The sequence below is a fragment of the Myodes glareolus genome, chromosome 7, assembly GCF_982192425.1.
Source record: "Myodes glareolus chromosome 7, mMyoGla1.1, whole genome shotgun sequence".
NCBI lineage: Eukaryota > Metazoa > Chordata > Mammalia > Rodentia > Cricetidae > Myodes > Myodes glareolus.
Genome location: NC_142032.1, coordinates 77,487,784 through 77,507,959, shown reverse-complemented (window position 1 = coordinate 77,507,959; position 20,176 = coordinate 77,487,784). Strand labels below are relative to the sequence as shown.

Sequence of the window (20,176 nt, the reverse complement as noted above, 5' to 3'; positions counted from 1 at the left end):
TTGAGGTTGGGAGGAAAGTAGCAGAGACCATGCCCGTGGGTCTCTCAGCACTCCCTGCCTGGGCAGGTGGCAGGATCAGGTCCACCAGGCTTGCACAGGCAGGAGATCATGGCAGCAGACAGAGATATTTCAGGCTGTGCAGTGCTCTGCATGGCAGATTTAGCTATTATTCAGATAAAAAGGGTTTATGTGCTGCATGCTCATTCTCAAAGTTAAAGTGCTGAGCATGGCTCCTACCTGGCAGCCCCAGAGCTAGCAAAAATGGTACGTCCACCATTTTGAAAGTGGAGAGAAGTGGAGCCAGCACTCAGGGTCACTGCAACCAAGGTGCTTACCATTTTAAAAGCTCTTCAAGACAGAAAAATAGTTACATATATGCAATAAAGACAAATCCAGGTATAAAAGACCTCTAAATGAGTCACAGTATTGGTTAATTGTACATAGGCTTGGGAGAGAGAAGAAAAAGAATATAGAGAGTTGGAAAAAAAGTAAATTGTTTTTTTTTTAAAAAAAGTCTTTAAAGAGACAGAGTACAGATAGTCATAAATAAAAAGGAGTAAAGAAAAATAAGCCACATAAAAATGGAAAATCCACAGAGAGTATGGATTATGTATATTATTGTGTTATCTTTGAATTTTTTGACTGTGAATGAGCTAAGTACAGAGAGACATTTCATTGTATGGGCTGCTAAGCTAAACAAGCATGTATATTATAAAGGTATCATGACTTTCAAATTTGGGTCTAAGGATATGTTGCTTTGGAAAAGGGGTTCTTTTTTTGTTTCCATAGAGGATGAGAACCTGTAGATTGCTTCCAGACTAATATGGTATGATAGAACAAAACCCCCTGAAAGGTTGCTGTGAACACCCCCCAAAAGAAAATACTTCACCCAATAAACAGTAGGAAGGAGCTTGGAGAAACTATGCCCATTTTCCCAAATATTATTTATAAATGTTTCTTTACATTTAAAGAGGAATATGCTATAGAGATGGATATTTTACATTGGTATGGATCTTGGTTTATTGATACAAGTTTTAGGTCAATTTTGTTATATGGATATTTCTGCTCTTAATTAACTTCTTGTGTTTGTGAAGTTCATTTAAAAATGTAATGTACAGTCAGGTGGTGGTGGCACATGCCTTTAATCCCAGCACTCAGGAGGCAGAGGCAGGTGAATCTCTGTGAGTTAGAGGCCAGCCTGGTCTACAAAGCTAGTTCCAGGACAGGCTCCAAAGCTACAGAGAAGTACTGTCTTGAAAAACCAAAAAAAAGTAATATATAATTAAGAAATATAGGTTAATAGATAATCATCTATAATAGTCAAGATTAGTTAGGTTTTCTAGATAGAAATATATTTCAGTTAGTTAGGTATTCTTCAGATCTTTCAGAGACCTTCAGAATATGGCATTTAAAAGTTTTAAGAACTTGGAATTTTTCATGACAATGAGAGACACATCTGCTCCTGGCAGCACCAATCTACTTCAAGAGGAAGAGGGCATCAAAGAGGCTCCCTATGGAGTTTGTTAGCCATTTGGGCAAGAAACTGCTCTTGCCTGGATTGCTTGATGAACTGAACATGCAGGACCTGCAGAGAGATGACTAGAAAACTTGCCTAAAGGTGAGATAATCCTTTGGGATTCCTGCTACATAAAAGAGTCTGCTAGACATTCTGCAGGACACAGAAAATGTGACGGACAAGCTGCCAGTAAAGGTGGAACTGTCTTTGAAATTTTCTGCTTTGTGGAAAAGTCTGATGGATACTATGAGTCTGTAGGCTGAAGATGGATGCCCCAATGATACAGAAGAACTTTGGGTGACTGTTCAGACAACGAGATGTCTCTGTCAATTCTAGAGTTTTGGAAGTTGCTTACAATGTACTTCCTGTTTACTTTGGTAATATCATATCCTTCTGGAGTCTTTTGGTGCGGGAGAATTGTCTGTAATCTGTCAATCATGTTTTAAATAAATTCTGATTGGCCAGGCAGAAAGTATAGGAGGGAAAACCAGAAAGGAAGTAGAAATGATGCAATGAGAACAGGAGAATTCTGGGAAGGAGGAAGTTGATTCCTCCCACTCCTGCCCAGACTACCGAAGCAGCAGGAAGTGACTTGCCAGCTGAAAAAGGTACAGAGCCATATGGCTAACATAGATAAGAATAATGGGTTAATATAAGTCATAAGAGCTAATAAGAAACCTGAGCTAATGGGTCAATCAGCTTTATAACTTATAGAGATCTCTGTGTGATTTTCTTTGGGGCTAAACAGCTGGGAGTACCGGGCAGGACAGAAAACACAAACAAGCAGGCCCTTTCTCATGTTACAGTCTTTGATGGAGTTGAAGAATTTATAGTTATAATTATAGTTTTCCTTAGTTCTGATAAAAGATAAAGTAGATAAAAATATTGTAACTGTAATTCTTGCTTGATATATGCTTTGTTATATGTAATTTTACTATGTTAAAGTCTTCCTTTTTGTTTAAACAGAAAAAGGGAAATGGTGTGGGAGGTCATTCTGTTTATGTGTTGCTTTTATTGGTTAATGAATAAAGAAACTGCCTTGGCCTGTTGACAGGACAGAACTTAGGTAGGTGGGGAAAAACTGGACTGAATGCTTGGAGAAGGAAGGTGGAGAGAAAGAGACTCCATGAAGCCCTGCCAGAGACAGACGCCGGAACTTTACCTGGTAAGCCAAAGCCACATGGTGAAGCACAGATTAATGGAGATGGGTTAAATCAATATGTAAGAGTTAGCCAATAAGAAGTTAGAGGTAATGGGTGAAACAGTGATTTAATTAATACAGTTTATTATAAACTGTATTATTAATTATTAATACAGCTAGGTCTAAGCTAGCTGGGCGGCCTGGAACCAACAAGCGGCCTCCCACTACAGTGGAGTTTGGACTAAGGCTACTCCCAGGGGATGGGGCTTGAAATGGAACCTCCTGCTCAGCATTCCAAAGATGGATGCCAGGGGCTGGGATGAGGCCCCTGACTATAATAAGGACAGGGACAGACTTTGATCTTTGATGTCCAGTCTTTTCTATTCCCAGAATTCTCCTGTTCTCATTGCCCTGCCTCTACCTCCTGCATGGCTACTGGCCAATCAGCATTTTATTAAAAATAATACAAGTGACAGGATAAAAGACCATTGTCCCACAGCATCTAAGAGTTGTTTTGATTTGCATTTCTCTGAGGGCTAAGGATGTTGAGGGTTTCTGTAAGTGTCTTTTGGCCATTTGAGATTCTTTTATTGAAAATTCTGTTTAGAACTGTACCCCATTTTTTTTAATTGGGTTATTTGGTAGTTTGATATCTAGTTTCTTTGAGTTGTCTAGTTTCTTGAGTTCTTTGTATATTTTGGAGATCTGATATTGGGTTGGTAAAGATCTTTTCCCATTCTGTAGGCTGCCGTTTTGTCTTGTTGATCATGTCCTTTGCTTTACAGAAGTTTCTCAGTTTCAGGAGGCCCCATTTATTAATTATTTCCCTCAAAGTTTGTGCTACTGGGGTTATACTTAGGAAGTGGTATCCTGTGCCAATGTGTTCAAGTGTACTTCCCACTTTCTCTTCTAGAGGTTCAGTGTGGTTGGTTTTATGTTGAGGTCTTTGATCCAACTCTTTGGACTTGAGTTTTGTGCATGGAGACAGATATGGATCTATTTGCATTCTTCTACATGTTGACATCCCGTTTAGGGTGCACTTCTTAGATCCCACCTGGCCAGCCTGTTTTCAACCTGGCACTAGGACAGATGCAATTAGTTGGGCCACTGAGCTTGTTTGGAGGTCAGAGGCTTCTGTGTGCGTGAGCAAAACTGATGGTTCACTGGAGTTGCCCCACTGAGCTGGGATAAGCATGAAGAAAGAGCATAGTCGGGAAAGGTCCTGGCAGAGGTCAGATAGGAGCTGCCCATATAACCAGAGCTAGCCTGTGGAACATGTTGGAGCAAGATGTTAGGCAGGGCATAGGCTGTCTGTCTTATCCACCCACCTCACCTGACTTAAGAGGATGTGACCTGTGGCCTGGGCACACAGCTTACTGTGTACACAGCCTGGGGAGTGCAGGGCTCTTTCACCTGTTTGTTTTGTGGAATGCACCCATGGGTGGGCTGTTTTGTAGGGTGCACCCATGGGTGGGCTATTTTTGTAGGGTGCACCCATGGGCAGGCTGTTTTGTAGGGTGTGCCCATGGGTGGGCTGTTTTGTAGGGTGCACCTATGGTGGGCTGTTTTGCTTCCCCAACAGTGGTCTACACCTGGGTTGGCTCTGGAAACTCCACTGCTGCAGGACGGGTCCTTTTCTAACACACCAGGCCAAGGGAGAGAATGAAAGGGCAAGATGGGTGGGGATAGTTTCCTTTCAGTTGGCTGCAACCAGCCCTGAGGAAAACAAGAGCTGAGGGTAGGGCTTCCTTAGGTTTTTCTAAGAACTTCCTGGTTTGTGAGAATTTGAAACCAGAGTGACAGGTGTGTAAACATCTGTCACAATCATTCTGCTGCTGTCTAAAACTTCTGTTTCCACAAACCCAAAGAATTCTTGTGAGTTCCAGGGAGTCAAATTGAAGGATCCACCTCACACAGGTCAGATACACCCCTCTCAATTCCTTGGTCCTAAAAATTTTCCTAAACAGCCGGGCAGTGGTGGTGCATGCCTTTAATCCCAGCACTGGAGAGGCAGAGGCAGGCGGATCTCTGTGAGTTCAAGGCCAGTCTGGTCTACAAGAGCTAGTTCCAGTACAGGCTCTAAAAGCTACAGAGAAACCCTGTCTCGAAAAACCAAAAGAAAAAAAAAAGAAAAAGAAAAATTTTCCTAAACTTAACTTTGTCCTCTGTTCTGCCAATACCTTAAACAGGTATGGACACCAGACATTTCCATACCACAAACACCAGACAGGAACAAAGAGACCAGCTACCCCAGGGTGTGACCATCACCAAGCTTTCTCAGGTTCCCCCACAAGACAACGCCCACAAGTAAGCAGGAAGCAGTCTTGATAATCTGCTGCCCCAAATACTTTAACCTGTTGTGCCTAACCTCCCGCCTTTTGCAAAGTGATCTGCAGCTTCCAGCTTGAGTCCCTCCCTTTCCGTCTCTCTCACAGAGGCAACTTCTGTCTCTCTCTTCTCCCAACTTCTCCCCTTTCCTCCTTCTCTGCTCCTTTCTCTTTCTGCCTCTTTCTGCTCTTCCCCCTTCTCCCCTTCCCTTCCTTCCATAACCCACTAAATAAATATCCAACTTCACTCTGCATGGCGTGCCTACCCGTCTCAGTCTCTCACCCACCACGTGACTTCTTGCCTGGGACCTGGCTGCCTTCGTGGCCCATCATGGTCTCAGGACCCGCGGCCTGCTGCTGCTCGGGGACCTACAGCACGGTCTCATGGCCCACTGCCCACTGCTGCCACTCGGGGACCTGCAGCGTTTCTGTACCCCTGTGCCCCTGCGGGGGTGGGAACTGCAGCATTTTATTTAAAGCATTACAGGGTGGACCTCATGAAGGGCTCATGGGTGGTTTAGAGTCGGGGGGCTGTGAAAATTATAGGCATCTAAGGGTCCTACAAGGGTCCTCTTAGAACAGTAGTTACTGGGGCGGTCTCGTGAAGGCCCTAGAAGGGAGCCCCACCTCACGATTCCTGGGAAGGGAGCCAGAGAGCAATGTGTAGGAGAACTACAGGGCTCTGTGGACAGCAGGAAGCCTCTTCCACCATTTTGGTCTCAGTGTTTATGTAACTGTCCTGGCAGACAAGATACACCTAGCAGACTCTTGTATCTCCCAAACCCTCTCTTAGACTATTGAAACAATGGACCCTGAAGACATGGAAAGTTCCTCCAGTTATATCATGCTGGGAAAAAAGAAAGGAGCCCAGCTAGAGGGGCAAGTTGTCTCTTTGAAAGAGATCTCACATAGTCCGACACCTTGTCCGACCTCCTGACAGGATGAGATGTCAGTGGTGGGTGTGACCAGACCTTGACAGGGACTGCGTGGGTATGCACATCCTCAGACCTCTATTTAAACTTACTGAAGGACCTTGAAGATGGACTCAAGGGGTTTGCTGGATCTCTTTATCCCTCTTCCCACTATGGCCACACTGAATAAATTTCCCTTTTCTGCTCTGAACTTTTACTTTGACTCTTCTGTTTGGATTACTGAGGACGGGTGGTCAGCTGATGTGGTATAGGTTGGGACTCAGTAACATCTGGATTGAGCGCTCGCAGCAAGCTTTGCTCTGAGGGCACGTAGGGCTCCCTGCAAACATCAGGGTTGAAAGAGGAATGGCACGTGAGAAAAGAAGGAAATACATGGTTCAGCACAACTCAGTAGCTGCTGTGGGTTCAAACTTCAAGAGTCTGGCACATATTAAAGTGCAGTACAATGTTGGAGACGTCTCCTGGTGTAACACAATCCGGTATGCGCAAGGAGACATGATTACACAGAAAGTCTTCTCAAAGTACCTGACACTTCATGAAGGGGAGTTCCGTAGGCAGGCTGCTGCATTATCTTCAGCCAAGGGGAGGATCTGTCGTGATCTCAGTCATACAGATAGTATAGAGGTCATCTGGGCTATTAGCCACCCCTGGTCCTGGCTGTGGGAGTTCTGGGGGAGCCAGGTATGGAGTGACTCTACAGAGAGGACAGGAACTACTCAGACTGTTAGCCACCTCCATTCCCAGGCTTCTGGCCAGAAAACATACATATTTTCCCTTGAAAAGACAACCATGCATGTGTAACATTCCTGGCTTCCCTGGTGCTTCTCTGGGAGCACAGGACCTGTGTGCTCTCAACAGAGGTGCGCAGACTCCACGTCACAGGCGCTGGCCTCCTGGGCTTTGGCTGTCAGCTTGGCATAGCCCAGCCTTACCTGAGGGATTCTCGATGGGGGACTGCCTCAGCCAGATGGACCTACGGGCATGTCTGTGGGGCTGTTTTCTTGATTGTTGATTGAGCTGAGAGGGCCCAGCTCACTTTGAACAGTGCCACCCGTAGGCAGGTGGTCCTGGGTTGTGTAAGAGTGTCACTAAAGCACCATCAGAGAGACTGAGCCGGTAAGCAGCCTTCTCCCAGGGTCTGCTCCAGGTGCCAACCTGACTTTCCTCACTGACGGGCCGTTACCTGGAAGCATAAGAAACAAACTCTTTTCTCCCCAAGTCGCTGGTTCCAGGGTTTATCACAGTCACGGGAAAGCGAAATGAACACAGTAACTGTTACCTCTGAGAAAGGCAAGAGAGTAGCAAGGCCACGTGGTCAGGTCCAGAGCCTCGACTTCACTTCATCCCTTCCTGCCCTTCTCCGAGAAGACACCAGGAGGTACCCTGAACTCAACTTTTTTTATTACGCTCAAGTAAAAGCTAACAAACTCTGAAGAGAGAGGCAGAAAAGGACCAGGGGTAAAAGCTGGGGACACGTAGATCAGGTCTCCAGCAAGTCTGTCCAGTGTTCCTGCAAGGACAAAAGGGTAGGTCAGAGGTCTTCTAGGAGGACTGAGGGAGAGTGGGGCCAGAGCCAGCTCTCACCTCTTCTAATCCCAAGTCCTCTTCCTCCTCGGTGTCCACGTGGCACTGCCCGATCAGGCTTCCCCAGAGCAGAGACTTCTTACAGCTGCCAAAGGGTGCAGTTGGTAGAGATGGCAGAGTCAGGCATCCCCAGGTCCCTCCACTTAGGCCCTGAGTATCAAGGTGAGGTTCCCTAGCCAGGCCTGAAACACAGGGCACCTTCTTTCCAGACCTACCCTGACTGGGGAGAGGCCTGGACTCACCTAGGACAATGACCCTCTAGGGGCAGAAGCTGCCCCGGCTCTTCCCGCAGGAACTCCGCTGCCAGGCAGATGATATGGGCTCTGAGGGGACAACCAGGGTGGGGGCAGCACAGGGGGCCTTCTTCATCCTGTCAGAGATGCCAGTAAGGAGGAGATAAGGGAGGAACTTGAAGTAACCAAGAGTGAGCTTGTGAGACAAGAAAGAGACGGAAAAAGCAGGAAGCACATAAAATGACTTCAGGAGGACAGGAAAGATCTACATGGTGTCTGGTTGCCCAGTCAGAGGTGCTAATGGCCCGTGGTAGATACTGATGGGCCAGGAAACAGCCGAAAGTACCATCGTCCTCATTAGACTGGGTCATGGTGGGCAAACTCTGGTGTCTCAGCCCCGATGTGCCCCTACCTGCAGCATACGTGCACACAGCATGCAGCTGCCCTTGGCGCCTCCATCCAGCTGGTTCTCGCTGTCAGTCTCACTTGCAGTGAGTCGCTTCGGGACCAAGGGCTGGGGTGGTGCTGGCCCAAAGGCAATGGGCATGTGTGGTGGTGGCACTGGAGAAAGTTCATGGCGGAAGTCAGGTCGCAGCCAGCGCAGTGTTAGAGGGAGGCGCACCCACGGAGGAACTCGGAGCATGTGTGCTAACACACGCAGGTGGAAGGCAAAGGATGCTTCGCTGCGCAGGCGCGGCCCCACATGAGTCAGGCGGCGTGAGGCTTGAGGATGCTGCCAGGCCCATTCAAACTATAGGAAGGGACACAGACGACAAAGTCAGGGCAGTCCTGGATAAGGTCCTCTAGACAAACTCTAAGCCCCAGGCCAGCCCGTCCTTAAGACACCTTTCTTACCCGAAGGGCGGCTACAGCAGACGGAAAACCGTGCAGGATCAGCACCATGTCCCTTGGGAGGAGAAGGCAAGGCCAATGAATGAGTCCCCATTCTACGTCAATCCGGCTAGCAGCTGAATCCCGCACCCCCACTCCAGGCCTGTGTTCCAGTTCACATCACTTCACACCTGGTCATTAGGGCTCGAACCTTTCATGGAGATGTAAATCCCACGCACCTGCACCTGCCAAGCTCAGGCTCCTCATCCAGTCCTTGTGGACCAAGGACTGGACTACTGGTAGACCAGTACTACCTTTCTAAGTAGTAGTATTCTGGTCTCAGCCTTGCTGACCACCGCCCTTGATTCCAGTCTCCCTCACTCCCACCCCCAAGACAGGGCTTCTCTGTGTAACCCTGGCTGTCCTAGAAGTTGCTCTGCAACCAGGCTAACCTCGAACTCACAGAGATCCACCCTCTGTCTTCCAATTGCTGAGATTAAAAGCGTGCACTACCACCACCCGGTCTTTTTATTTTGTTTTGTTTTTCCTGATTCCAGTCTTTAAAACAATTTTTACTGGTGTATATTTACTACACAAAGTAACAGTTGCATTGACATTCTCCTATTTATGTAATGTATTCTGACATTACTTATTATAACCACTTCCCCACTTTGGGCCTTCTTCCTCATTCCAAATAGTTACCTTCCTACTTTCATAACTTTTTCTTTAAATTCCGCATGGGAAAAAAGCTGAGATATTGTTATATAACTTAACACGGTGCTGTCCAGTTCCATCCACTTTCTTTCAAGGGGTATAATTTCATTTACCACTATGGCTGAGTCAAATTGCCTTTGGGGGCTGGAGAGGTGGTTCAGTTAGGAGCACTTGCTCTGGCAGAGGACCTGGGCTCTGAACTGTCTGTAACTCCCAATCCAGGGGATCTGGCGCCCTCTCCTGACCTCTGCGGGCACTGCATGAATATGTTACACTTAAAATGAAGGCAAAACGCTCATTATGAATCAAATAATCAACCGGTTTTTTAAAACTACACCTTGTATATGTCACATTTTCTTCTCCCACTCACCTGTTAATGGGCCTGTGCTGGATAGTTTTATGTCAACTTGACACAGGTGTAGTCATCAGAGAAGAGGGAGTCTCAACTGAGAAAATTCCTCCATAAGATCGAGCTGTATGCAAGCCTGTAGAGCATTTTATTAGTTAGTGATTGATGTGGGAGGGCCTAGATTTTGTGGGTGGTGCCATCCCTAGGTTGGTGGTCCTAGGTTCACGGCCTCTGCATCAGCTCTTTCTTATTTGTCCTGACTTCCTCCAATGATGAACAGTGCTTGGGAGAGTAAGCCAAATAAATGCTGTCCTCCCCAATAAGCTTTTGGATCATGGTGTTTCATTACAGCAATAGTAACCCTAAGACAAGCACTTTGGCTGACTCCATAACTTATCTTTTGTATTTAATTTTTTTTGGAATTTATTTTAATATTTTATGTATATGAGTGTCTTTGCCTGTATGTATGTATTTATGTATGTGCACCACGTGCGTACCTGGTGGATGCAGAGGTCAGAAGAGGGCGTTCCATACCCTGGTACTGGAGTTACAGACCACCCCTTAGCTTCTGATCTCGTTCCCCAATTAACCATCCCAAATCTTAACCCAGCGTTCACAGAGTCCACAAGGTGCCGCCCTCCCGCTATGCTCGCCCGGGTGACAGGCCAGGGACTCAGCACCGCCCGCGATCACAGAAATGGCCCCGCCTCTGTCTTCGGGCTTCTGTCCAGGCGGCCCGCCTTCAATCCCGAGCCTTCCGGCAAGACTCCGGCGCGCTCTTACCAGGGTCCTCGCCCGCTGGTCCGCCAGGCTCCACCTTTTTTGCGACCGGCGTTGTGTTGCCGGACGCGACGAGCAGGATTGACAGTGAATCCCACGTACACGCGGCCCCGATGCCGAGGGTTCTGGCAGTAGAGCAGGTAGACACCGTAGAAGCGCCCCGGTCTTGCTGTATGTCCCATCGGAACTTTCTGGGTTGGAGGTCCGAAGTGGGGGGTGGTTTCTGGGACCTCGGACCTCGGAAAGGGCTGGGTAGCCAGGACTGCAAAACGTTTGTTTAGGAAAAAGCACTCGAGGGTGACCGTCCAGAGCGCTGGAAACCCAGCAGCGCCGTTTGGTGCGCCGCCTGCTGGCAGGAGGAGGATGTGCAAGCGCGGCCTCAGCTCCCGCGGCCCTCCAGCCCGGCTCCGATTGGCTAACTGCTGGGGCGGAGCCTCCCAAGCGTTGCGACTTCACCTGTGCCAGGAGACGGAAGTGCTGCCTTCCAGACCGCCTCAGGAAGGGCGGAAGTGAGCGGCGTGGGAGGAAGTGGCTTCGGTGAGGGCGGAAGGCGGGGCTCTGGGCACGCCTGCCTGTTCCCCCGCCGGGCTGTGGCCATGGAACTCAGCGCGGACTACCTCCGCGAGAAGCTGCGGCAGGACCTGGAGGCAGAGCATGTGGTGAGTGCGGGGACGGGGACTCGGGCGACGGGGAAGGGTTCCAGTGCAAGCGCCCATCGTCCGGGTCTTCTGCCGGCTAGGAGGTGGAGGACACGACTCTGAACCGTTGCGCGACCAGCTTCCGAGTCCTGGTGGTGTCCGCTAAGTTCGAGGGAAAGCCATTGCTCCAGAGACACCGGTGAGCCCCTGGGAGCCTCTCGCCCAGCTCTTTGGGCTCGGGGCGTGAACCCCGGTCTCTGACCGCTCGGGTGGGGACTAACTCACCCCCAAGCCCCGCGATGTGGTCCATAACCCGAGGGTGCGCTTGCCTTTGTGGTTGGGCATCCGTCCTCTCCTCCAATCCCCACTTCCTGGAGACATCTCCAATCTCCCTAATCATGCTCGCCTCGGAGCCCACCACCCCAGCCGAGGGCGGACATTTCTCATTCCCATCTCTCGCCCAGGCTGGTGAATGAATGCCTAGCAGAAGAGCTCCCGCACATCCATGCCTTTGAGCAGAAAACTCTGACCCCAGAACAGTGGACCCGAGAGCGGCCGAAATGAGGGACCCGAGCCTGAACAGCCATTAAATTGTAAATCAGGTCCATTTGGTGTCAGTGTGCTGTTTGAGGTCTCTGAGGCTGAGTCAGGTACTTGGCTTTCCCCTCCCCCTCCTCCATCATTGTTTTGGCCTTGTCCTGGCCTTTAGTCTCCGCCAAGGTTGTCTGTCTACCCGTGTGGTCTCTGTACTGTCACCAAGGTCCGCCCTCAGAAAGCAGGGTGTTCCTGCTCTGCCAACCGTCCAGGACCAGAAGCCCTCAGCCTTTTCTCACCATCTCCTCTCCAGGCTCCTGGATAGTTATCAGAAAGAGAGAGACAAGATACACGATTCCTGTCATGCTTTCAGTCTCTTTTTCAGGCCTCAGGGGACATGGTATTCAATCCAGCTCCTCCACATCTAATCTTATTTGGTTTTGTCTTTGAGATGGGCTCTCAATGTGTTTTCCAGACTGTACTTAGATTTGTGAGCTCAGATGGTCCTCTCGCCTCAGTCTTTGTGCAGCCATGACTACAGATGTCTGTCACCACACTCAGTTCCTCTCCATAGTGTCGAGGCCTGTCTCTGACACTTAGCGCTCAGTTACCTCCGCCTTCTCATTCTTCCATCAAAGAAACTGGTCCAACTGGAGTCATAGTCGTCGCTGGTCAGACCTTCTCCATCCCCAGGATCATTTCCTGAACGTTTTTTCTTCCTCTGGAGAGGCAGTGATTCAGTCACAGGAAAGATGCCTAGCCTGTATCTCTAGAGGAGTGACCCCTTCATTCCCCAGTGATAGCCCTCCTGCAGTTTATAGGGGAGAAGGGACTTGCCCAGGATCACATGTCCTGCCAGAGGGTGAAACACAGCTTGGCAGGCAGGCCTGTTTGTGTGCTGTTCTCTATATCCAGATAGTTCTGTGGCATGCTGAAGAGGAAAGGGCTGGGGGTGGGGTCCTGGGTATTCTCTGAACTATATGATTTCAACCTTGGGACGGCCATGATACCCTCCTGAGCCCCTCTATATCATTCCAGCTCTGGAATCTCCCATCCATTAGGCACCAAAAGCCACTCCCATGCTGAGGATATAGCTGTTGGTGGAGTGCTTGCCTAGCACATGTGAAGCCCTAGGTTTAATCCTCAGGGCCACATAAACCAGGTATCGTGATGCACTCTTAAAATAGCACTTGAGAGGTAGAAGCAGAAGAGTTAGGAGTTCAAGACCATCCTGGCTGTATGAGACAGTCAAAAACACACAAAAACAAGCACTACCTCCTATGACAGGGTATAAGAGATCTGTTCTTCCCTGTCTTCCTCAGACTCCAGGTCCTGTGAAATCCACAGGAAATGCTCCAAGGCAGCAGAATGTTGTGAATGGAAGGGGGTTTCTTAAACTGGAACCCCAGAGCTGCCCTTCAGCCAGCACTGGTCTCTGTGTTTTAGTCCAGGGTCAGGCTCTTTCCTGGTTTCTCAGCTTTGCCTTTATGGGATTTTTGTCTTTGTTTTGTTGGGTAGTTGTATGTGTGTGTGTTTGTGTTTGTGTGTGTGTGTGTGTGTGTGTTTGAGATGGGGGTCTCTCAGTGTAGCCCTGGCTGTCCTGGAACTCAGAGATCTGCTTGCCTCTGCCACCACAGCTAAAAGCACAGCTCACCACATCTGGCTTATTTGTCTCTGTGGATTTGCCTTGCAGAGTTGCTTGCAGAGGGCGTCAAGTTTCATGAAGCTGGAGTTGCAAGTGGTTGTGGGCCGCCTGATGCAGATGTTGGGACCTGAACTCTGGTCCTCTGAAAGGGCCACAAGTGCTATTCCTTGCTGAGCTACATCTCTAGCACAAGAGTCATTTTTACTTACGTGTATGTAATAATGTGTGTGTATGCAGGTATACATGAGTGTATATGTACACGTGTACATGCCTGTACACGTGAATGGAGGTCAGAAGAGGATGTCAGATGTCTTTTGTCACTTTCTACTTATTCCTTTGAGGCAGGCTCTCTCCCTGAAACTGGTGCTTGTATCTCTGTTAGGCTGGAAGCCAGCAGCCCCGCAGTCCTGTCTCTATCCACATCAGACCTATTGGGGTTACAGGCGTTTGTGGGAACACCCATGCTGTTACGTGGGTGCTGGGATTTGGTTAGCATCCCTCATGATCGCAGAGCAAACACTAACCCACTAAGTCACCTTTCCGGCCTTTTCTTGTTGTTGTTGTTATTGTTATCTTATTGCAGTTGTTTTGAGACAGGGTCTCCATCTTAGGCTGTCTTTGGACTTCTGATCCTCCTGCCATCACCTCCCAAGTGCTGAGATTACAGGTGTGGGTTTCCACACCTGGTTTCTGCAGTGCTGGGGATCAAACCCAGGACCTGGCACATGCTGCCAACCAGGGAACATCCCAAGCTCCATTTCTGGTTTGGTTTGGTTTGGTTTGGTTTTTTTGAGGCCGTATCTCAATTTATCACCACTCTCAACTGAGTTTCTGGCTTGAAACCCCCAGCAGTTGCTCAGTCTCCCAAGGGTTTGGATTACAGGTGTGAGTCGGGTCTGATCAGAAGTCTTGTTTTTGTTGAGTCTATAGTTTGAAAAATGTCATCATGTGCTGGTTGGTTTCGCCATAAGCACCGGTGTCAGTACAATTGTATACAGTTTGTGTGCGAGTTAACCAGGAAATGCTAATTTGGGCTCAGGGCTAGGGGCATAGCTAGAGTGGTAGAGAGCTTGCCTCACATGTGAATGGTCATAGCTTTGGTCCCCAGCACTGCCATAGAAAACACAAGAAAAGACTTGGGTGGATAAGGGAAATCTGGGGCCCTAAGATAGGGATTTGGATGCTAGGAAGCAGAACAGCTCTCAGCTCCATCACTGGGTACCCTTCCATCCAAGGCCCCATTCATTTGCTACAGTGCATTTGGAAATGACCTGCAACCCTGAGTGGGGATAGTGCATTCGGAACCATCAAGGGGAAGCCGTGGGATGGTCAGTTCACCAGAGTCTGAGAGGTACCAGAAAATAAAGCCATTTTATTATTTTCGTCTTATTCACCATATGGCCTGAGGGTGGGGTGGGAGCAGAGTGAATGGCTGGCCCCGCTGAAGGCTCTGGGGTGCTCTACTTGGCCTGAACAGTCTCCTCCAGCCTGTCCATGCGCTTCTGTAGCTCTTGTACCGTGGCCTGCAGGTTCCTCATCTCTTCCTCCAGCCGCGACACAGTGTCCTGGGGGAGCCAGCACTGCATTAGACCCCGCTTTTCCATATATTCCCTTCCTCTGACATCAGCTAGCCTTTCTAAGAACCCCAAAGCTTGGGTCCTTTGGTCCCAGCAGCTACTACTCGAATCAATCAATGCATTTGATTTCTAAGGCCACGGGGTCACCCACTCCTTGTCCTCCCAGAATCTCCCGCCATTAGGAGCTCAGACATCCCGACAAATACATCTTTCCCGATGAGACATTGATCACACCCATGCAGCCTTTGCCCTAATCTATCTTCCTGCCCCAGCTCCCCAGCTCCCCACCAGCCCTACCGAGCTGGGAGCGCCACTGGCCTCTGGTGTGGCTCTCTTGCGTACGCTGTCCAAGCCCCTGTTGACTCTCAGCTCCCGGCTCTTTGGGGGCACATAGCCATCCTTGAGGGAGATGAGAATGGGGCCAGCATCCCGGCCACCCAGCCACTCCTCAGCTGTGAGGGCAGGGTCTGGTCCTGCAGTGGGTGGATACAGGTCCTCCTGGAACAGGTCCGACTGTGGGCAAGGCCAGAGATGGTCACGAGAGTGTTTATATTCCTGCCCCTCCGTACAAGCCCCCGGGGTCAGTTCCTACCCTAGCCCGGGGAGAAGCATAGGAACATCACCTTTCTAGGCACTGTCATGGCGATGGGCTCACATTTCCGCTCATGAAGCTTGTAGAACCTGCGGAAACAGGAAGGTGAGCTGCACTGTACAGCAGGAGTGGGCACTGAAGGTCTGGTCAGAATCGGGGCACTCACCTGGCAATCTCACACTTATTCACTTCCAGGCCACGTTTGGGCATGTAGCCCATACCACGCTGGGACTCCTTGGAACTGAACATGGAAAGATAGTGCAGGAACGGAGCCTCAGAAGTGATCTCAAAATACCGGATAGAGCTGTCACCCTGTAGGTGGTACGGGCAAGAGAGTCAGTGCCAGCACAGGCCACCAGCCTTTGTGCTCACTTACCCACTTCCCTGCCCCCAGCCCTCCTGACTGAGTCACCTTGCCACAGAGGTAGACAATGTTGGTGTCAGGGTCAAAAAAAGGCAGCAGAACTCCGCTGCTTGTGTCCAGCTCCTGCAGGGACAGTGGCTCTTCTAGGTGCTTCTGTAGAGACAGGGGAGGGCAGCAAGGCTGAGCCAAGTCAGGTCTTCACTAGACAGCAAGCAGTCAAGGGCCCTCAGACTAAGCAGTGGAAACTTCCCATCTAATAGGTAAACTGAGGCCATGGTCATGTGGTAAGTGGTGACTTAGTCTCCCTCCAGCCTTGGCTCCAGTCTAAAGGGTTCCATTTCTCAGCACTCACTGTGTCCCACAGCGCCACCTGCCGCTCACTCATGCGGCTGAAACCCGTGGTTAGGATCTTCCCTTCTGATACAAACACTGCGTGCACTGGCCGAGTTCCCTCATGAGGACGGTCCTTTTCCTGAGAGGCAAGCAATGTGGTCAGTCAGCTTCTCTTAGTCTCACCAAGAGACTAGAACCTCAGTGGGTGTGGGGAGAGCAACATCCTGGGGCCAGGGTTTAAGGTTCATGGCAACTTACAGCCACCACAGTGCCTTTCCGAGGCTCAATGACGCGAACACGCTTGTCGCGGCAGGAGGTACAGATGAGACTGCCGTCCCGGCTCCAGTCCACACTGTAGATCGTGTCCGGGTGCACATCGGGACCCAGTGTCAGCACAGCTTCCCCAGTGCCCACATCCCACACCAGGATCACATTGTCACAACCTGCACAATTGTCCAGCGTGGAACTGTGAGCATGTGCCCCCGTCAGGCCCCCAGCCCTCCCCTCCGCACCCTTACAGCACCTGCGCTGAGTAGTACATTCTGAGCTGTGGGGTGCCAGGCCACGATGCCCACCCGCTTGGTGTGACCTTCCAGAGTGACAACAGGCTCCCGCAGGGGCAGCACCAGGCCCCCATCAGGGATCTCCCACACCTGCAGAGAGGGGCACGTGAGTTGCTGGGGCTTCAAAAGCCAGGTTCTTCTGGAGACCCCTCCTAGCTCACAGTCCTACCAAGACTCACCATAACTGTGCAGTCCTCAGAGCCACTGGCAATGACATTGTCGTTGTGTGGGCACCAGGCGATGTCTAGCACAGGAGCAGTGTGGCCGCAAACCAGGGGCACATTCTTGTCCACTCGTCCAGTCTGGGGGGTACAGCAAGGCTTCTGATGGAGGTGCTTTTGACCTCTAAACCCAATCCCACCTCCCCACACCCCTTCAAAGGGTCACACAGGAAAGTGTGGGGTTCTAGGAGCACTGAGGTGAGGATTGGTCCCAGTCCCAGGAAGGCTAGCACCAAGCTGCATGAGATTCTGATCCCTCTAACTCCGTGTCATCTGTGGACGGCACAGGCCCTGGGCCTAGGACAAACATAGGGTTGGGGTCCCTAAGAGGAGACTGTGTGACCAGGGGCTGTGGGATGTGTCCTGTTGGATAGATAGAAGCCTGGAAGTCTGTCCCCATGCCTCTGGACAGCAACTGTTTAAAAATGGCCTCTTCTGAGGGCCAACTGCTTCCTGTGTAGAGAGCTGTGCAGGGTGCAGGCCCAGCTTCACCCCGACAACCACTTCCTCTTCTCCTCGGCTTCCATCGGCCCTTTTAAGGTAACAACTCGGGGCCTATCTCCCCTTCCTGTTTCACCCCCTGAAGAGTCCAGGAGAGTACTGGGGCTGAAGGGCAGCAAGCTTAGAGGGCAGGAAAAGGCTTTTTGCTTCATCTCCACCTGTGAGCCAGGGCTTCCACTTACTGAGTCCCCAAAGGCTCAGTTCCTCACAGGTCAGCCCTGGAATCCTCACTCCTGAGAACCCTGGAACAACCCATCCCTGAGCAGAAAACCCCAGGCTGAGACTTGGGAGGCCTTCCCCCAACCCCCTTGTTTTGTCCCCAAAGAGCTTAAGCAAATGGCCCTGTCCCATTTTACAGATGACAACACCGAGGAAGACTTGGTACCAGGCACCTACTGAGGCCCACACAGTCTCAGTTGATGGCCGGAGCCTCCTCAGGAGAGCTGCTGTACCAGAAGCTCACCTTGCCTAAGGGCAGCACCAGGAAGGCCCCTCCCCCACTGGCCTCACAGATCAGAGCCATGAACTTGGGGTTGACAGCACAGAAGCCGCTGTCCCAGGTGGTCTGCGAGACGCGCACATCCTCGTAGCACTGGTCAGCTTTGGCTGGCTGTCCAAACACGTGGCGGAATTTGCTGGAGCGAACCACCTGCCGGCTCATCCTGAGGGACACAGATTGTAAACTTTCTCAATTCTGGCCGAACACTGTCAGCCCTAGAGCAGCCCTTGGCCTGCCTTTTAGGGTTCCAGCCTCATGTCTGAGGCACTCTGACCTACTCTCCATGAGTGACAGTCTGCTTACCCTCCCCAGTTTTTTCTTCTGTCAACCCCAACACTTCAAGCCACACCCTCAATCCTGCACCATCAGCCCCTACCATAGCCCAATATGGGGCAGGCACCAGGGTCCCCTTCATAGTGGTCCTGACACCCTCGAGGCTATTCCGTCCTACGGACCTCTTGCAGAGCCTACATGCCTCACACCCACACAGAGCTTCCTAAAGGCAGGGCAGGGCTGCTCCTGCCTTGCCTTCCAGCTCAGGGATGGCACACAGGGAGATGTGTGTCAGCTTGCCTAGGAGGGAATGAAGGAGCAGGATGGCTTCCCCAGGTTTCTGGCCACAAGAAGTAGCAATGGCTTGGGTCCCAGCATCCCCCCGTACCTCTGCCTCTCAGCCTCGGCTCAGAAAAAGCAGGTGTTCTGTGCCGTCTCCACTTCCGTTAAGGAAGGAGAGGCCCACCACGATTGCCCTGAGGCCCACTAAGATGATTACCCACTGTGGCTGGGCAGCCAGCCAGTGAAGCCCAGGGACTGACTGCCTGTATCCTAGTGTTCCGGAGCCCCATCCTTGGGCCCAGTCCCTCCACCTTCCTACTCAATGAAGGAGCCTGGGATGCCCTGTGGGAAGCATTCTGCCCAGAGCCTCTGCCCACTTCCCCAGCCTCACCCATCCATCTGCTTGGCCTTAATGGGAGCCCCTTCTTGCTAGGGCTTCAACCCTCACCCACCCTGCTAACCCTAAGGAGGCTCCCAGATTTACACAGAAAGCAGACGAAATGCAGAGTGAAGTCTCCAAGACAAGAAGGGGCCATAAGCCCCCGCAGTGAGCAGTCTAGATTTGGGAGAAGGAAACCCCAATCTAGAGGTGAGGGCAGGAAGATGTGCCCCACCCGACCTCCTCCCCCACCCAGGTACCAAGCCCGGAAACCACGGAAAGGGGAACTTGGTCTTTTCTTGTTTTGCACTCAACCCCTTCCTGTCTCAAAGCTCCGGGCAGCTACTTGGCTCACCCCACCCTGGCCCCCACCCTCACCGCCCAGAAGCTCCCTCCCGGGCACATAGGTCCCGAGACCAGCTGCGGTCGCTCCCAGCGCGCCCACCTCCATCTTGGTCACGATGGTCCTTCGCTCTCACCTTGAAGCACTCTGGGACCTGCTTGCTGCTTCGCACTCTTTGGTCCTGGACCCTCCCAGCCAGGCTCCTGCACAGGCTCCCTGACCACAGCCTGGTGGCCCTGACAGCTCGCCCGCCCCCACAGCCCTGCTCCCACGCTGGCGCTGGCCCCACAGGTGGCCCTGGCAGCGATGCCCGGCCCTTGTGACCAGCCCTCCCCCAGCGCCCAGTCTCACCTGCTGCGGGGAGCCGAGCCTGACCCCCGCAAGTGGAGGAGGAAGGAGAGGAGGATGGAGGAGCCGCAGGCTGGCCGCCGAGGATGCTCTGTCAAGACAATGAATGAGCAGCGGCCGAGCGCCGGCCTCCTCCCGGTGGCAGCGCCCCTTTGGGGCGGAGCTCATAGAGGCCCGGCCCTTCGCTCCCGGACAACCCGCTCTCCACGCCGTCAGCTCCAACCCCCCACTCCCCGACAGATGCTGACGCGAATCTGCTCTTCTTTTAATGTCAAAACGCAAAAATATCCCGTTCCTTCATCCCTCCCCCGGCCGCCCGCAGCCTGTTCGAGGTCCTTTCCCTGGCATCGGAGAAAGCTCCCGAAGGGCTGCGACCAACTCGAGAGCCTTGTCGGCCACAGGAGCACTGCTCTTGTCGCTGCCCCGAAACGGACTCCTGGGTGGCCGTGGGAATCATTTCTCCTCTCTCGGAGCTCGGGGCTTCAAAGGAGGCACCCTTGCCCTCTGCTTCACAGGGTTGAGACCCGGAAGCAGTAAAATAATTGGGCAGTATGGAGCACCTGTTTTGTGCTCCTGGCTGAGAGGACAAGCGAGCCAGGCTCTCCCCTCTATAGAGCTCCCAGCCTGGGATAGGGTGGGGTGGTCAGCCACAGTTTCGAGGCCACTGAGTACAGACA

General features: G+C 51.3%; 3 protein-coding genes and 1 long non-coding RNA gene across 6 annotated transcripts; 2 read left to right on the top strand and 2 right to left on the bottom strand.

The window, feature by feature from the left end:
- The first annotated feature begins 2,055 nt into the window (after positions 1 to 2,055).
- On the top strand, positions 2,056 to 6,124 carry LOC146893464 (uncharacterized). 2 transcript variants are annotated; one of them, XR_015003083.2, is made up of 4 exons: positions 2,056 to 2,124; positions 2,571 to 2,681; positions 4,847 to 4,964; positions 5,778 to 6,124. It is a non-coding gene; the product is annotated as an uncharacterized LOC146893464 (long non-coding RNA). The 2 variants fall into 2 exon arrangements; XR_015738430.1 differs by lacking the exon at positions 5,778 to 6,124 and having other exon boundaries at positions 4,847 to 5,236.
- Positions 6,125 to 7,295: 1,171 nt separating this feature from the next.
- On the bottom strand, positions 7,296 to 10,719 carry Slx1a (structure-specific endonuclease subunit SLX1A). Its single transcript, XM_048454906.3, has 6 exons — positions 10,411 to 10,719; positions 8,589 to 8,640; positions 8,146 to 8,484; positions 7,743 to 7,870; positions 7,501 to 7,585; positions 7,296 to 7,426 (listed from the first exon to the last, which is right to left on the bottom strand). The coding sequence occupies exons 1-6, from the start codon at positions 10,587 to 10,589 to the stop codon at positions 7,397 to 7,399; spliced, it is 813 nt and encodes a 270-aa protein (XP_048310863.2). The 5' UTR covers positions 10,590 to 10,719; the 3' UTR covers positions 7,296 to 7,396.
- Positions 10,720 to 10,760: 41 nt separating this feature from the next.
- Bola2b (bolA family member 2B) lies at positions 10,761 to 11,648 on the top strand. Its single transcript, XM_048454907.3, has 3 exons — positions 10,761 to 11,066; positions 11,147 to 11,244; positions 11,510 to 11,648. The coding sequence occupies exons 1-3, from the start codon at positions 11,004 to 11,006 to the stop codon at positions 11,607 to 11,609; spliced, it is 261 nt and encodes an 86-aa protein (XP_048310864.2). The 5' UTR covers positions 10,761 to 11,003; the 3' UTR covers positions 11,610 to 11,648.
- A 2,928-nt stretch (positions 11,649 to 14,576) lies between these two features.
- Coro1a (coronin 1A) lies at positions 14,577 to 19,652 on the bottom strand. 2 transcript variants are annotated; one of them, XM_048454904.3, is made up of 11 exons: positions 19,503 to 19,652; positions 17,839 to 18,037; positions 16,833 to 16,955; positions 16,614 to 16,743; positions 16,349 to 16,533; positions 16,110 to 16,229; positions 15,806 to 15,910; positions 15,560 to 15,705; positions 15,425 to 15,482; positions 15,099 to 15,314; positions 14,577 to 14,789 (listed from the first exon to the last, which is right to left on the bottom strand). In XM_048454904.3, the coding sequence occupies exons 2-11, from the start codon at positions 18,034 to 18,036 to the stop codon at positions 14,685 to 14,687; spliced, it is 1,386 nt and encodes a 461-aa protein (XP_048310861.2). In that variant the 5' UTR covers position 18,037; positions 19,503 to 19,652; the 3' UTR covers positions 14,577 to 14,684. The 2 variants fall into 2 exon arrangements, with proteins under 2 accessions (XP_048310861.2, XP_048310862.2); XM_048454905.3 differs by lacking the exon at positions 19,503 to 19,652 and adding an exon at positions 18,914 to 19,058.
- Positions 19,653 to 20,176: the final 524 nt, after the last annotated feature.